General features: G+C 49.5%; 1 protein-coding gene across 1 annotated transcript; it reads right to left on the bottom strand.

Moving 5' to 3' along the window:
* Positions 1-736: 736 nt before the first annotated feature.
* Positions 737-15,839, bottom strand: LOC128142128 (ubiquitin carboxyl-terminal hydrolase CYLD-like). Its single transcript, XM_052787850.1, has 15 exons — positions 15,754-15,839; positions 12,743-13,208; positions 12,382-12,663; positions 12,100-12,169; positions 11,051-11,271; positions 9,895-10,024; positions 8,354-8,492; positions 7,600-7,710; positions 6,199-6,290; positions 5,052-5,118; positions 3,831-3,963; positions 3,400-3,508; positions 3,079-3,197; positions 2,399-2,618; positions 737-1,944 (listed from the first exon to the last, which is right to left on the bottom strand). The coding sequence occupies exons 2-15, from the start codon at positions 13,202-13,204 to the stop codon at positions 1,760-1,762; spliced, it is 2,340 nt and encodes a 779-aa protein (XP_052643810.1). The 5' UTR covers positions 13,205-13,208; positions 15,754-15,839; the 3' UTR covers positions 737-1,759.
* Positions 15,840-16,639: the final 800 nt, after the last annotated feature.

Below are 16,639 nucleotides of genomic sequence, written 5' to 3'. Positions count from 1 at the left end.
GAGAGATACTCCAGTCCCTTCACCATCTTTGTGGCCCTTCATTGGACTGTCTTCATCTCTCTTGTACTGGGGAGCTCAATCTGGATCCAGTACTCCAGGCAGATGGGAAGGATCCCCTCCTTTGACCTACTGGCAACACTTTATGAGTGCAGCCCAGAACCATTGTTCGCCTTCTCTACCATGAAGACACATTGCTGCCTTGTGGTCAACTTGGTGTTGAGCCCCAAAGGCTCAGCGAGGACATTTGGAAGCTGAATTGGACAGCAATGCTCTCAAAACATTAACTGTGCATTAACAATCTGGGGTCATTACACACCAGCCATCCTTTGTAGCCACCACAGAGAGAAATAAGGGACACACCAGAAAGCCAAATACAGCCATCAAGCTGTTGAGGTCCCCATTAGCATCACAACCCTGCTGTCAGCAAAAAAAGATCCTAAACCACATGTAGTGCATGGCCCAAGCCGACAGGACTGATATAAAGATACAGGCTACATATTACTTACTGCACCCTGCATTAAAGAGGAAAAAAGAAGAGGAGGAAGGTTACAGATGCACATCTGGGGCTCCTGGATGCATTCCTCAAGGTTTTGGTGTCCTGACAGTGCAATCCGGAATGTGGGCAACACAGTTCATAGCACTGACTCCTCTAACAGCTTCCTGCTCCCACAACAGCATGTGTTTAATGGCAGAGAACCCCCACTTTGCAAATTTAAGTTATTTAACTTAAGGAATATGCAAATTTAAGTTATTTAATTTAAGGAATACCAGTTCCCACTCAGAGACCCTAAACCTTACTGCAGTCACAGCAGAAAATCCAAGAGTGCTCTTTTTTTTTCCATTTTTGCCCTTGGAATAGTTATTGGGCTTTGGCACAGATCTCGGAATTGGATGCAAAGATGAGACAGAAAGTGCTAAAAGTGAGGTTAAACCACCCAACCATGTAGCAATAGTGCAGACTTTGCAAAAAAGAGGGAGCATAACGAGCTCACATGCTGTTCCTCTGCTCCATCTTTCTTCCAGTTTTGTTCTTACAAAAATACATATTTTTAAAGCATATTTACAGCTCAAGACACCCAGTTAATCTCGTGGTTGAAAATAAGGGATAGTGGGTGAAAGTACCAGAGTATTAGTGCTGGATAAGGGAAGTGCAGACAATTCAGGGACCCAGCTTTAGGTGTGGGGTCACATCCCAGACCTCAAGAAAAACCCTCGTCCTGACCCCTCTCTTAACCACACTGGTGCAGCTCACACCTCCTGGTTTTCTCATTCCGCAAGTCCACGTGAGGATGTCTTATAGAGGGTGAGGCTGTGGTTTTCTTGTGCTCTTTGCAAACCTGAGGATAACTGGCCATGTTTGGATTAGATGCTGGTCTTCGGCTTTGGAGGGAAGGGCTGGAAAGGAGAAAAGGATGTTGGGGAGGACTTTGAGGTAGGGCAGAGCTGCGGAGTGCCTGGAGAGGAAGGAGGGTGGAAAGGGAAGGTAGGAAATGAGAATGAATTTCAGTGTAAATAATTCAGAGTCCAGGTCTGGTGGAAGTACAAACTATCGCTCCATAAGGCCAGGTACAGGATTTAACAAACCCAGACAGGCTGACGTGGACAGCTTGATACCAGACACTGGAAGAGGTAAGAAGAGGCAGAAGCGTAAGCTCGGTGCGCCCAGTCTCGGCTGCTTTCACCGATTACGAGCTGCAGAGTTGATCCAAGCTCACGTTTCCAACGCCTCGCTCCTCTGCGGCACCAGCCCAAGGCAGTGTCATTTGTAAAGTGCCATCTTCTTGCTCTGGTACATGTACATGTAGGCATCGCAGAAGAGCCGCTTGGCCACTCCATCCATGTCTCGAGGTTGCTCCAGGGCCAGCACAGCCAGTGGCAAGTCTAGGTATTTGGCAATTTCAGGGCACAGCGTTACCGTGGGAATGTTGAAGCCGTTTTCATCACCTAACCCAGAAAGAAGGAGAAAAGTCCAAACCAGGTCCCAAGGCATGAGTACCTACAGCTCATGCAGATACCATCACGCTCAACAGCAATATAGTGCCTCAGCTGAGAGATCTGGAGGCCAACAACAAAGTGGGGAAGGACAGGAGAATGGTCCTCGCCCACATGGCAGCCAGTTCCAGCTGGCTCGACAAGTCCCTTGTCTGAACACAGCCAGAGGATGAAAGCACTAGGAGGAACTCACACGTGCTTGGCCTGGCCATACTCTTCTCTGGGGTCTACTTAAATGGTCACTGTTGGAAACAGGGTCTAGAGAGAGCCTAAATCGTGTAAGGGGCTTCAGAGGAAAAGATAGACTGACCAGCATCTACGCAACGAGCGTTGCAGACCCTCACAGCTGCCCACCGTGCAGCGCCCGGCTGCGATCAAAGCTCCGAGCCCACCACCATGTCCTCACCGTGCCTGTCAGCCATGCTGTCGAAGAACATCCAGTGTTCGTTCTCGGGGCCGTATTTCACAAAGGAGACGTAATGACTGGTCTCGATGCAGAGCACTGCAAAAAGCTCCATCTTCTCACGAGGGACCTGCTGGCTGCCCCGGGTGCTCCGGCTGTGAAACTCTTCTGGGACATGCAGCCTAGTTGGCTTGTGCGTTTTGCGTCGGTAGTGGGAGTGAACCTGAGGAGAGATGATGGGGTGGCACTGCTGAGCGGGCAGAACTGAACTTGGCCTGCCAGAAAGAGGAGCGTGCAGGGGTCAGACCCCCAGTTTGTTCCCCACTGATCTGACTCCCATGGTCTCTGCATGCCAGGGAATGGCATTGTGTCAACAGCCTGGCAGCAAGAAGCTGAGACGGGAGTCTGCCACCCTCCAAGAAAGGCCAGACAGCGTGGAGGGCCCAGCACTCCGTCTGTGCAGGATCAGTCCTTATTTAGGCTCTATGTAAGCAGAGGATTCAATAATGTGCAGCACCTAACCCCGCTCATGCAGCTGATGTGGGCAGTGGGACTGATGCTCAGGAAGGGGACCCTCTGTGCCCAACCTGAATGGCTGCAGGGGAAACACAGGTATTTTGGGGGGTTCGATCTGCTGTCAGCCATCAAGGCAGATTTTGTGAGCAGCCAAAGAAACTGAATACCTGTCTGGAGCAGGAACTGCAGAACTGCTTCAAGCCTGTAGCTGCGAATACCTTGTCCTTGAAACAATCCGAACACTCCAGGGTGGCAACGTCACCACACATGCAGCACTCCCTGGGACCTGTGGGGGCAACAGGGGTGAGAGGATGTGTCTTCTCCTGATCTCACCTGAAATCCAACTTGTCCCGCTAAAACTGGTGTTCAGGAAAGAAGAATCACACCATGATCCCACCATAAATCTGCTCACAACCCAAAGAGGCAAGACCTGTCACTTGGTTGCTCGCAGTCCCAGCTGGCAGCTTTACCACTGCCCAACAACTTACTGTCAAGCAGCAGATCTGTTATATCCAGCTCCAAGGAAGGAATGATTTTGCTGAACATTTTATATTCCTTCCCAAACCGCGGCATTTGGATAATGAAGCAAGATGGGATCTGGGAAAAGAAAGGCAAAGGAGTCACCCTGCCAGAAGAGACAAGCCCCAGAGACTCTTCTCTCCATATTGCTGCTGGGAGTAAAGGCTTTCTGCTCCAGTTATTTACAAGGCAAAACGGCAACAGGGAAAGCATAGCCCTCTTCCCAGGTCATGCTCAGATTCTCCAAGACCTCTCTCTTGTGGCTGTATCCTGCTTCTTTGCATTGTTGGATATAGGACATACTAGACCCACTGCACACTCACTGGCAGGCACAGGTACATTGGAGGAAGCAAGAAAGAGGCAGCAGATAGCAGCGTAGGCGGAAGGTAGCTGGGCTCACCTCCACTAGCTTCAGATCAGAGGACAGGAAGGAGTGTTCCACTAACTGCTGCACGTCGGGAACCACCAGATCCTCCTGTTTGTCCATAAATATCTGGTAACAGTAACAGTCCTGCTCCTTCTGGCCTCCTGACCTGCAAGGAGTGGTCACGGGGCTTGTTTACACGGTGCCACAAACATCTGAGCTCCCAGAGGACATACCGGTTTTGTCCCGCAAGAGTTCTGGGCCCAAGGCACCAAGGGCTGCTTGGTGCAACACTGACACGAAGCAGTTTTTCCACCCAGAAATACTAAATATGTGCCGTGAGAAGAGGATACAAGTACCACGTTCAGTCTCATTAGGCCTCCATAGCACCACATCCTGCTCCTATAAGCAAAACTCAATTTCCCCTCATTGATGTAAATATTAAGAGACTTCAATATTTTTTAAATCAACTGCACCATGGCACAATCGGCAAACTCCCTTCTCAGATGAAAGATCTATTTATAACTGCATATACAAAAGCCACAGAGCAAAACTTGGTGCATTCAAAAGGTGAGTTGTGTGCAGAAGATCTCCCACAACCCCTACATCCCTGAGCCAGCAGAGAAAGGATTTCCTTCAGATGACCCTCTGCAGGGGAGCTGCAGTACAGAGTCGTCTTTGTGCTCAGCCTTTCCGACTACTCCACAATCTATGGCTTGACTGACGTCTCAACAAAGGAGCACAGAAACCGAACAATCCCCTTCTATGCTCCTGAACAGCACAGTTATTTTTGGCTTCCTTCAGCCTCTCATCCTCTTTGTAGAGTCCTGAAAAACTGGGACTGCATCCATGGACTCCCTGTTTGAGAGGCTGCAGGACCAGAGCCAGCCTGACAGTCCGGACACATCCCAAACGCATCCAAAGGCTGTCAGCTAGTGCTGGCTCTGCACTGAAGTTGGACACTATGCTTCTCAAACCACTGCTGGCTCTCCCTAAGGATGAGACAAGGTTTTTATCATTTTCTGAAGGCAGCACCTCCAGGGAGAGTTTAGAAGTGTTTTTTTCCTGGATGCGTCACCTGGGACAAGATCACAACAAATAGGATCACATGGACAGCAGAGAGGAGCTGCACACAACTCAGTGAGCTGTGCCTCCAAACCCTCGATGAAAAGGTGCAAGTAACACCCGGTGACAGTGAGATGGATAACTAACAAGCCTGGCCTGGGTAAATTGTATTGCTTAGATATGGAAACTTACTGCAGTTTCAAGAGTGGCTCTATTCCCAGGATCTGATGCATTATGAGATTGAGGAATTCCTCAGGATCTGGAAGGTGAGAGAAAAGCATGGGTCACAACACACCAGGAACGCTGCCTTGCCCCACTGCATCCAGATGGCAAAAGCTGCCAGATAAACATGAGCCAGCAATTTTGTGAACCCGGAATCTCCTCTTTTACTCTAGGTAAGGGGACGGTTGGGCTAAAAGCTGAGAGCACTTGGTTAATGCACAAATCCTAAGGTGGGCATGAAAAAAGCAAACCAGCCTTCAGACACCGCACTCTTACAAGCCAGGCCATCACAGCAACATTATCTCAGAGACCTTAACTGGCAGTTACTGCTAACACCGAAAGTATAAACTCAAAGTAAAATCAGGGACAGCTGTGGAAATTCAAGAAAGTGAACAGCTAAACTATCCCTGGCTAAAATAAATATACAATAGTACAAAACACAAGTGCTGTTCACTGACAAGATACCTGCTGTTTCTGGAAGAATCAATGCCACTTGTTTAGTATCCAGGTACTTAGAGGTTGTTGCAGTGATGTTTGGCATTGGTGTAATCCGTTTCTTTGTTGTAAACTACATAGGGCCTTGTTGTGCGTGGATGGGAACGTGGTGACTGCAACCAGAGATTGGTGGGTTTCAGCTGTAGGTGTTTTCTGTCTTATTTTAAATCAGACTACGGTCTTCGAGGAACCTCAAATAACTTGCCAGAACTCAAAGACATGTTGATCTTGGCAAAATGACAAATCAAGCTGGATTCTAGCAGGGACATCAGGGATGGACTTATCAGGGTATAACTCAAAGTATAAAGGTCAAGGAAATTTCCCTCGTTTAAATTCTGTTCACACAGATCTTCTTCTCCCCTCCTGGCAACAGCTGCCATCAGATAGAGACCCAGCAATTCCCATCCTTCCATCAGACTTCAGGACAAATTTCAGTTGAAAAGCCTGTAGAGTTTTAAAAGCTGAAAGTGTTTTACATTTGCATTTTTACATCAACAAACAGCACAGCAGGCATATTAATGTACGTGCTTGGAAGAAGCACACAATTAAGTTGTCAGCCTGCTGCCTGGATGAGGCAGCGCACAGCAAAGCAGCCCGGGGAAGGCCCCAGAGAGCACGTTACCTTTCTCAGCGTTGGTAAAACTTGAACACTGGCCCTTTTCAGTTAGCTGCTCCCTAAGGTGCATCACACTCCTAGCCCTGACGAAGCCAGTCCTAGAAACAAACAGCAGCCGCAGATGAACTCTCCAGTATATTTAAATCATAGAATCATTGATTGGTTTGGGTTGGAAGGGACTTTTAAAGATCATCTAGTCCAACCCCCCTGCCATGGGCAGGGACATCTTTCACTAGATCAGGTTGCTCAAAGCCCCATCCAACCTGGCCTTGAACACTGCCAGGGATGGGGCATCCACAACTTCTCTGGGCAACCTGGTCCAGAGTCTCACCACCCCCATCTTAACAAATTTCTTCTTTACAGCCAATCTAAATCTAACCTTTCAGTTTAAAACCATTACCCCTTATCTGGTCACTACAAGCCCTGCTAAAAATTCTCTGTCTTTCTTAGAAGCCCCCTTTCTATATTGAAAGGCCACAAGAAGGTCTCCCCGGAGCCTTCTCTTCTCCAGGCTGAACAACCCCAACTCTCTCAGCCTTTCTCCATAGCAGAGGTGTTCCAGCACGCTGATCGTTTTCCTGGCCCTCCTCTGGACCCGCTCCAACAGGTCCATGTCTGTCTTGTACTGGGGACCCCAGAGCTGGACGCAGTGCTCCAGGGGGAGGGTCTCACCAGAGCGGAGCAGAGGGGGAGAATCCCCTCCCTGGACCTGCTGGCTACGCTGCTTTGGATGCAGCCCAGGATACAGTTGGTTTTCTGAGCTGCGAGCGCACGCTGCTGGCTCATGTCCAACTTTTCATCCCCAAGTCCTTCTCTGCTTTGATTGAGAGAATCACAGAATGCCCCAGGGTTGTATTTCTGCAGCCAGTGCCAGGACACTGGCCCTCAAGGAAGATGCTAATATCTCATGTTCGATCAGCTCTCCATGCCTCTCCTCCACACCCCTCTAGGGAGGATGAGGAAAGAACCTGGTCTCTTTGATATAAATTCCAGAGAATTTAGCTCTCATGCCACGGTCTACCTTCATCCAGCCTGGCATTGCACCCTGCCTTTGGGACTAACTGCTGATGAAGGCAATGCCACTGCTTCATCAACACCAGGGTTCTCCCAAGAGGTGGTCTGAACCCCAGGAATCCCCCTTTCTTCCTTTCACTGAGAAGTCAGCTCACAAGGCTTCCTTCCGAGCAGGATATACTCATGCACATGCAGCAGGAGTTGTGACAGCCTTACAATCCAGGGAAAGGAACAAATGGAAGAGCAACCCAGTATGAAGACCTTTGGATGTGGCTGGCAGGAGAAACCCTCCAGGTAACCCTTTCCCTCAGTGATAGGTACCATCTGGTAGGGCAGCAGAGAAGGTGTGAAGGCAGATGGACCACTTCCAGGATTCCCACACAGCATACTCACTTTCGGAGGGGATTAACAATCTCATCCCGCAGAATGCTCTGGACGTTCCTGTCACACAGCGGGAAGGGCTTGAAGAGCATGGAGTCCAGCACGGACGTACAGGAGAAGAGGCTGTGAAAAGAGTGTGATGGGTGTAAGTCTGATGGGTTTGCAGCGATAGTTAGAACCAAACCGTTGTGCCTGGTGACAGTCGGTGGCTTTTGCTTTCAACAGTCCATGCATGCAATTACAGAAAGGTGAGTGACGGTGCGTTTCCAGAGTGAGATAAACCACATCTTATTTAATGAACACTGGTAGTAAGCAAGGAAGCAGCTCAGAGAGAATGAAATCTTGTACTTTGCAGCCAAAACTGCTCATGGGGGGGGCACCACCGAGTCTTTTCCTCTCCAGACAGTGCTGCACAGTGAAGCTGGGACCTCCCAGGCGGTTTCTTTGAAATACTTCCAGACATTACCTCCAGTAACAGAGTCAACACGGTCCAAGTCCAGAGAGCTACAATCTCTCACTGCCCTGCATGACAGACACACAGGTACCTCAGGTACTCCTGAGGGGTACTTCAGGGCCTGAGAACCTACCAGATTAGGAAGGAGATCAAAAAGCAGCAAGCATCGAGGCTGCGTCTCCACACATTCTGCTCTATACTGGGTTAATTTCCAGCCACCTCAGAAATCCAAGGAAATGCTGTGGTTTAGGGCTTTGCCCAACTGAAAAAGCATTCATTTAATGGAACGGCACCACTCAGCCAGGTCCTTACCTGAAGAGAGCTGCGTCCATATAGCAGGAATTACAATGGCCTTGGATCCCCTTCATCCGCCCTCGCAGAACACGCACTGCTGCCTCGTTCCTGAGGGGAGGAAAACTGTCTGGAGTCTGCGGAAGAACTTCTTGCCCTCCTGCAAGAGAAGCAACAAAAGCAACTCTCTTTAGCTTCCCACCTCGTCTGAGTCAGCTCTGCCTTTCCCCAATGCCCCAGAGGTCTGCTCTGCTCAGAAGTCAACACCACACTCTTCTGCACTGCTTCTGCTGGGACTCAGCCATGCTGAGATGAAGATTTGTCTCCAGCAATTCATCTACTGGAAAAGGAGACAAAACCAAACCATCTCTTCTTCAGCACAGACCTGCCCTAGCAATCCATACCGCCTCTGCCATCGTTATGCCAAGTATAATGAAGACCAAAAGAGCTACAAACAAGCTGGTGTTGTGTTATATGCAAGCTTGGGATCTCTCTGTTGAGAGACCTGTGACCCCAGTAGCAAGGGGACAAACAGGCAACTGTGCTTTGATAGCCTCATCCCGCTGGCCTGTCATGTCCTTAAGCCTCAAAGGTGGCTTTCTCAATCTGGTCCTTCCTGGTTTCTTCAGCATTCTCCACTTGTAATTCAATCCCCTCTCTTCAGCATGTCCTTAAGACATTCTGTCTTGTCCCTTCTCCCAGTTTTTGGACAGTCCCTACAGGAATCCTGTCTTCTCGTTTACAGTGATCTCATTTACAGTTTCTAAACGGCTAGTTCACACTGTCTTCTCTGCGCTGGAGGAATTTCTTCCTGTTCAAATGAAAATACTGGCCTGTTCTTCCCCACATCTTCTTGTGAATGTCTTATCATTGCAACAAGCTCTACGTTAAAATTTATTTCATCCTCTCTCCCTTTCCAAGCTCCCTCTTATTTCTCAGTCCCCAGGTGCAACACCATTATCACCTGACATCTTGGCCATGGGCCTGAGCTCCTGCTCCAATTCTCCAGAGCCACATGTGCGGTCTACATTTAACGTACAGTAGCTATGCCAGACCCTATAGCTAAAACACTTGTCCATATTCCAGTCTCAGTTACACAAGACCTTTTCTTCTGCCCTGAAAACCACAGGCAGAAGAGCCCTGTCTTGCTTGCAGCATTCATGATGCCTTGCAAAGACTGTTGCTCTGGACTTCTATCCTCTTGTTACCCCCCAACACTTCCTGCCAGCTTCCCCTTCTCCAACGCATCCGTGCCACCAAGGCCTCATTTTTAGAGCCACTCACAATATGTTGCCCTATATTCAATGTCCTAGTCTACATTATCCCTGTAATAAATTGCTTACCATCTCTCTCACTTGTGGGGCATTCCCTATAAATACCATCATGGCAACTTCAGCATCCTTAAAACTGACATCTTTGGGAACGCTCAAAGAAAGTGAAGAATATTAAACTGCTGATTAAGACACTGTGCATGAAGCTTCTCTGTAGCGTGCCTTGTCCCAGCACAGCCCCGTCTCCCCTCTCCCCAGAGAACTTAGTAAAATCCATGAAGCTCAGCTCACTGTTGCGCGAACACTGGAAGCGAACGTCGGGCTGGCAGGACTGCAGCCTCACGAAGAGGCCACGCTTTGGAGCGCAGTGGAAGTAGTATTTGCCCAGCCATTCGCCAGCAGTGACCCCCTTATCTTCATCCTGGGGAAAAAGCATTGAGGAATAGCATGAGAGCAGGCTTTCCACAAAAATTTCCGTGATCCCCCATATGGCCATTTAATATCTTAAGAGCTGTATACACGTTTCGTCCCGTTTTGTTGACTGTTTTCATTTATTCTGGTTATGTTTTGAACCTATTGATGCTGCTTGTAGGATTCATGATTATTCCATCCCACATACCAGTAACACTGCTCTTGAAGAGAGCAAACCAACCCTCATAATCATGCCGCTGGCTCTCCTCCCCAGCCTAAGGAGGGGCATAATTGTGTCGTTGCCCTCACAGTTCACACTCTGACACATCAGAGGCTGTCCTGGTTTCGGCTGGGATAGAGTTAATTTTCTCTCTAGTAGCTGGTATAGTGCTATGTTTTGGGTTCAGTATGAGAAGAATGTTGATAACACACTGATGTTTTCAGTTGTTGCTGAGTGGTGTTTATACTAAGTCAAGGATTTTTCAGCTTCTCATGCCCAGCCAGCAAGAAGGCTGGAGGGACACAAGAAGTTGGGAGGGAACACAGCCAGGGCAGCTGACCCAAACTGGCCAAAGGGGTATTCTATACCATGTGACATCATGCCCAGTATATAAACTGGGGGAAGCGGGTTGGGGGGATTGCAGCTCAGGGACTAACTGGGCATCGGTCAGTGGGTGGCAAGCAATTGCATTGTGCATCACTTGTATATTCCAATCCTTTTATTATTATTATTGTCATTTTACTATTGTTATTATTATTAGTTTCTTCTTTTCTGTTCTATTAAACTGTTCTTATCTCAACCCATGAGCTTTAGGGTTTTTTTTTCCCGATTCTCTCCCCCACCCCACTGGGTGAGGGGGGAAGTGGGTGAGCAACTGTGTGGTGCTTAGTTGCTGGCTGGGGTTAAACCATGACAGAGGCCCAGGTCAGGCTGTGAGATACACAGCCACAAGCTGAAGGTCTTAAAAGAGAAGAGCAACCAAGACCTGCCTGTTCTGATATACAATCTCACAGCAGGAAATATTTTGCTCCTTACCAGTTCAACTCCTGCCATTTTGTGCTTAATTTGGGGCAGGTAGCCCAACCAGCGGATGATTCCCGAAACCTGGTTTCCCTTGTCCAAGGTGATCTGGACCATGGAGTTCACCTCCAGGGATGAATTCCCACTTTCGCACTCCTCACCACTCTCGCTTATCTCTCGTTTCATTTGGTTTGGGTGTCCCAAGCCCATGTCGGACTCGAACGGTGAAAATAAACCTAGTGGGCAATACAAAATGTCAGGTGAGGTAGGAAGTCAACACCTAATGACAGACACCTCTGGATCTCATCTAATACCAGGTCTATTTTGAAATTACAGACCACACACCCAAGCATGAAGCTGAGCAACAGAGACACAAGGTGTAATTCCCAGTGATATGGCCAAGCTGGTCTAACAGGCTGAGAGGGGATGATCCTGCTCCTTGCTTCCCCGCTCAAGGCTGCACGCTCCAGCCTCTCGCTGGCCCTGGAGCTAACGCAGCCCTTCACAGAGCCATTCTGGACTACTGAAACGGCAGCAGGGGGGTTACTTCCAAATTATTTTTCTGCCTTTAGTGAGATGAATCAATTCGGTGAAGAGTCTAATGATGGCTCCCCTAGGGCCAGCCCTGACAGCTGCACGGTGTCTTTTGATGGCAACAGAGAGATTCCACTAATTTCTTGTCCTGTCCAATGAGGCACACCATCGCTGCTGGCACCTGTGCATCTCTGAGTTTGTCTGGCATCAGGATGAGGCTCCTGCTCCATCTTCTACAGCTAAATTAAAGACTCTTTAACCAGTAATTCCCCTAGGAATTACTTCTGCACTGCAATCACACTCTCTCTTCTTCCTGACAAATAGGAAGACTCAGCTTTAGTTGCCTAATGCAAAGAATTTTGTCCAGAACTTGAGACTTTTCCATGGACCTTCTCTGCCTCCTGATCAACTAAGTTGGGACTAGCTGAAGCTTTTGTTGGACTTTCAGCTCATCAGTAGCCTGCAGAGAAGAAATAAATGCTAAATCCCCAGGAACGTACACAGGGCAGACACATCTGATGATAACCTACTTTGCAAGCTTTCCTTCACAACAGAGTCCATAGGGATTTCTCTGAAAATGTCAGTTGTTCCTTCTTCTTCCTGAAAGGAGCAAAAAATCTATCAGCTAAATGCTTTATCAGACATAGGGCATTCCTGGAATATGAACCAGTTTTTCAAACAGGCCTGGAAAGTTTGCATGTAACCTTATGTCCCTTTTGGACATTCCTTCCACTTCTCTTTAATGTCTCGCCATAACATAGTTTTTCAAAAAATCCCCCAAAACCAAGAAAAGGCGGAAAGGCTGCTCTTACCGGACAAACTTTAACGAACCATTGGGTTCCTTCCCTGTAAACTGCCATCGCTATTCCTTTTGTGAGGACCTCATCCACATAGAAGCTAACAGCATCTCCCACTTTCACAGGAACCTCCTCCTCCATGTCCGGTTTTGGCTTCTGTTTCACGTAGTCGTCGTCTGGCATGGGAGTAAACTGGACTCTGCTAAACGGCAGGAAGATCCCGCAGTTCCGCTTACACTTAAAATACTCGGTGCCATGATAAGATCCATCGCTACGCCCTCTGTTTTCTCCCTCACCCTGAAAACACACCAGAAAGGCACGTTACATACACAAACACAAAGGGAAAATAAGCAACTTAATTTCTTGGCCGCTTTACCTGTAACTCCACCCCGAAGAAGAACGGAGACAGCGCAGCCGAAGTGTTTTTGTAAATGCTCCCGATGTAGCGGATGATACCAGGGAGATGTTGCCGGTCAACCTCCACCATCACTTTTTGGCCCGGCACGGCCCGCAGAGCTGCTTCAAGGCCCAGCCTCTCCAAGAAGTAGTTCAAGCGTTCGTTGTGACTGCTGATGGCCAGAAGGAAGACAGCCGCCTCCTCGCGCACAGGCTGAAGGATTTCTACATTTATCGTGACGGTGGAGCTGTCATCCAGCATGATGACTTTCAAGAAGCAAGCCGGGGGCCTGTCATCAGAGAAGTTGCGCAGGTAACTTCTCTCGCTGCAGAAGCACATGTTCCCAGCTTGGAAGTACTTGCTGCCATAGGCACAGTCTTCTGTCAGGATGTAATAGCAGTTTCCGTCCCCTGCTGAAGGCAGAAGGCTGGTCATCGTCATTCCCCTGGATTGTGAGAAACGAGAGAGTCACACCAGCGAAGATACATGCATGTTATCGCAGAAGATCTCAGAAGAATTCAGGTTGGAAGAGGTCTCGAGCCCAACCCCATGCTCAAAGCAGGTTGCTTAAAACCCCACCCAGCTGAGTTTTGAGCATCTCCAACGAGAATGATCCCACAGCCTCCCTGGTCCCTTGTTCCAGTGTTTGATCACCCTCATGGTGAAAAAGAGAAAATTCCATCTAACCAAGGTTTCCCACGTTCCTGCTTGTCCCCGTTGCCTCTTGTCCCCTCACCATGCATCCATGGGACGAGTCTGGCTCCGTCTTCTCTACTAAACCCTTCCAATAAGAAGTCGCACAGAGCAGCATCTCCTCGTCTGGCCTGTTCTCTACAATGCTGCACTGCCAGAACAGCCTCATTAAATTCCACCTCCTGCTTTCTTTTCATACTTAATTGCAGGAGTGGAGCAAAGGCTAAATTCTGCCTTTTAAAAATCCTCTAAAAAGGGAGTTCTAGTCTGTGACTACAGCTCTTCGATGTTGTGTTAAAGCACGTTAATATTCAAAACATACGCAAAGCACAGCACCTACTGCATTACTATGCTGAAGCACTAAAGATCACCACCTTTCAAAACAAATACATTAAAAGAAATTCAAATATCTGCAATCAGAAGTACATTTTTGCGCTTAAATTTTAGTTAAATTCTAGTTAAATTCTCATGCAGTTTACCCCTCCACATCTCACTTCTGATGATACCACACACAGCCAGGACCCAGACTTTTTGTTACAACATAAAAAAGGGATGAATATAGAAACTTCTTCCTGCAGGTGGATAGAACTGGTTGGCCCAACTTGGCCAATATAGAGAAAATAAGAGACGTGCCCATTTCTAGGCCATGGAGGAAATTAAGGAAGGAAAAAAGATGTCTCCACGATGGGCTACCTGGTAGAAGTTTCTTAAAAGTTCAAAATGGAGAGAGGAGGAATTGAGCAGATGCAATTAAGGGAAGTAGAAACTCACTCGGGGCATTGTGGCAGGAAGCACGAATGCAGCTGCTCACAAGAACAATAAACGGGTGGGTTGGGAGGAAAACGTAGGCAGAGCTTGAACAGAAAAGCTGCACAGAGCTCAGCAAGGAGGAAGGCAGCGTTACTGGGGACTTCACGGGAGACTAATATCGAGAGAGCTCATTTTTTAAAGTATTAGGAAAAGATAAATCACTGCTCGTGTTGGAAAAAAAAAAAAAGTCACCCAGTGCCTGATCAGATCCTGGAGCTTTCCTTGTGTTTGGGCTCATCGTGGCAGCTTCCTACAGGAGCTGTCTCCCTTTCACTCTTATTTTTTAACCTTTGCGGGCAGAAGGATGGCTCGGAGACCTGATCCAAATGCTGCTGTACTGCTTTTGGGCAACGCTCGTTTGCTGCGGCTGAAGATCTGGTCTCAGAACGGAATAACCCCCGCAGAAAGCTATGGGTCTCCTAAAGTAGCATCTGCTTGGGTCTGCCACTGGAGCTAATTTCACATGTATAGCAGATACACGTTATCCACGTAGCCAGAGATTCGACAACCGAACCTGCCCTGCCACAGCGGTGCAAACCACACTCGCGCTCTTCCCTCTTTCTGCCGAGGGAACCCAGCAGGATTCACTCTGGGATGACCACCTTGAAGTCACGGGGCACTACGGGGGTACACAGCCGTGCCAGGGCAAGACCCCCTCCTTTGCAATAACTGCGTTGGGAGGCGACGGCAGGCGGTGGAAGTGGAAGAAATCCCGTGGCGTGCAGCAGTTCCCTTATTTCCCATCCACGCAACTCTCTGCTGACATTTTATCACTCTGCCGGCAGAGCAAAGGCTTGAAATTCTGTGATTTTTTAAAAGGAAGGAATTAAAGAATAAGATGCTGTGTCCCAACTCCCCCTCCCCCATATTCAATCTTCCGTTTTCAGGACTTTGGATTTATTTTACTTTTTTTTAAAAAAAGTTCTCTCTCCATAAGGAATACAATAAACCCCAGCATGCTTTAAATGCTGCCAAAAAGAGGAAAACCAGAACAAACCGTTTCCCTCACCAAAACCCAAGAATAAACCATTTCCCTCACCAAAACCCAAGAATAAACCGTTTCCCTCACCAAAACCCAAGAATAAACCGTTTCCCTCACCAAAACCCAAGAATAAAGCACCTCTTTAACAACCGAATATGCACAATTCCCTCCCAGGTTAACAGAAATAAAAGCACACCCAGACCGGTGTGCGATATTTGGGCTTGTGGTGTTTCAAACGGCGCTGAAACCTGACGGATTGCGCTGAGGGGAACCTGGGAAGCGCCGGATAATTAAAAATAAAGCCAAATTAAAGCAGTAAATTGAGGCTGGGCTGGAGGAAGGCTCTCCACGGACCTGACCCTGAGGTACCTGGGGGGGGGGGGGGAGCTGAGAGGGGCCCACAGGGGGACCGGGGGGGCTCCAGGGCCGGGGGTCAGCGGGGGAAGACCCCGCTGAGGGGCGATGGCCGAGGAGGGGAGCCCCCCCCCGACCCCCCGGCTCTCACCGTCTCCCGCCGCCGCCGCCGCCACAGCCCCGCTCTTCCGCCTCAGGGGACGTTACCACAGAGCCGCGGGGAGCGCGGACTTCCGGCCCGCCCCTCAGCCACCGGTTTGCTAGCCAATGGGAAGTGGCGTGGGGGGGGAGGGATAGGCCAGGTAGCCAATGAAGGAGAGGGGGGCGGTGGCAGGGCTGCCGGAGGGCGGGTCTCGCGGCTGCCACGCCCCGCCCTCTGCTGGACCTGAGGCGGGGCCGGCGGGGCCCGGCGGGCGGAGGGCGGTCCGCGGTGTCCCCATGTCCCCGTGTCCCCATAGTCCCTGTGTCCCCATGGCCCAGTGTCCCTGTGTCCCCATAGCTGTGTGTCCCCATGGCTCTGTGTCCCCATATCCCCATAGTCCCTGTGTCCCCAGAGCCCAGTGTCCCCATGTCCCCATAGTCCCTGTGTCCCCACGGCCCAGTGTCCCATGTCCCCATAGTCCCTGTGTCCCCATAGCTGTGTGTCCCCATAGCCCAGTGTCCCATGTCCCCATAGTCCCTGTGTCCCCATAGCTGTGTGTCCCCAGAGCCCAGTGTCCCCATGTCCCCATAGTCCCTGTGTCCCCATGGCCCAGTGTCCCATGTCCCCATAGTCCCTGTGTCCCCATAGCTGTGTGTCCCCATAGCCCAGTGTCCCATGTCCCCATAGTCCCTGTGTCCCCATAGCTGTGTGTCCCCATGGCCCAGGGTCCCCATGTCCCCATAGTCCCTGTGTCCCCATGGCCCAGTGTCCCATGTCCCCATAGACCCTGCATCCTCATAGCTCTGTGTCCCCATGGCCCAGTGTCCCCATGGCCCAGTGTCCCATGTCCCCATAGTCCCTGTGTCCCCATGGCCCGGTGTCCCCATGGCCCTGT

Source organism: Harpia harpyja, chromosome 5 (genome assembly GCF_026419915.1).
Source record: "Harpia harpyja isolate bHarHar1 chromosome 5, bHarHar1 primary haplotype, whole genome shotgun sequence".
Taxonomy (NCBI): Eukaryota; Metazoa; Chordata; class Aves; order Accipitriformes; family Accipitridae; genus Harpia; species Harpia harpyja.
This window is presented reverse-complemented; position numbering and strand designations above follow the sequence as displayed.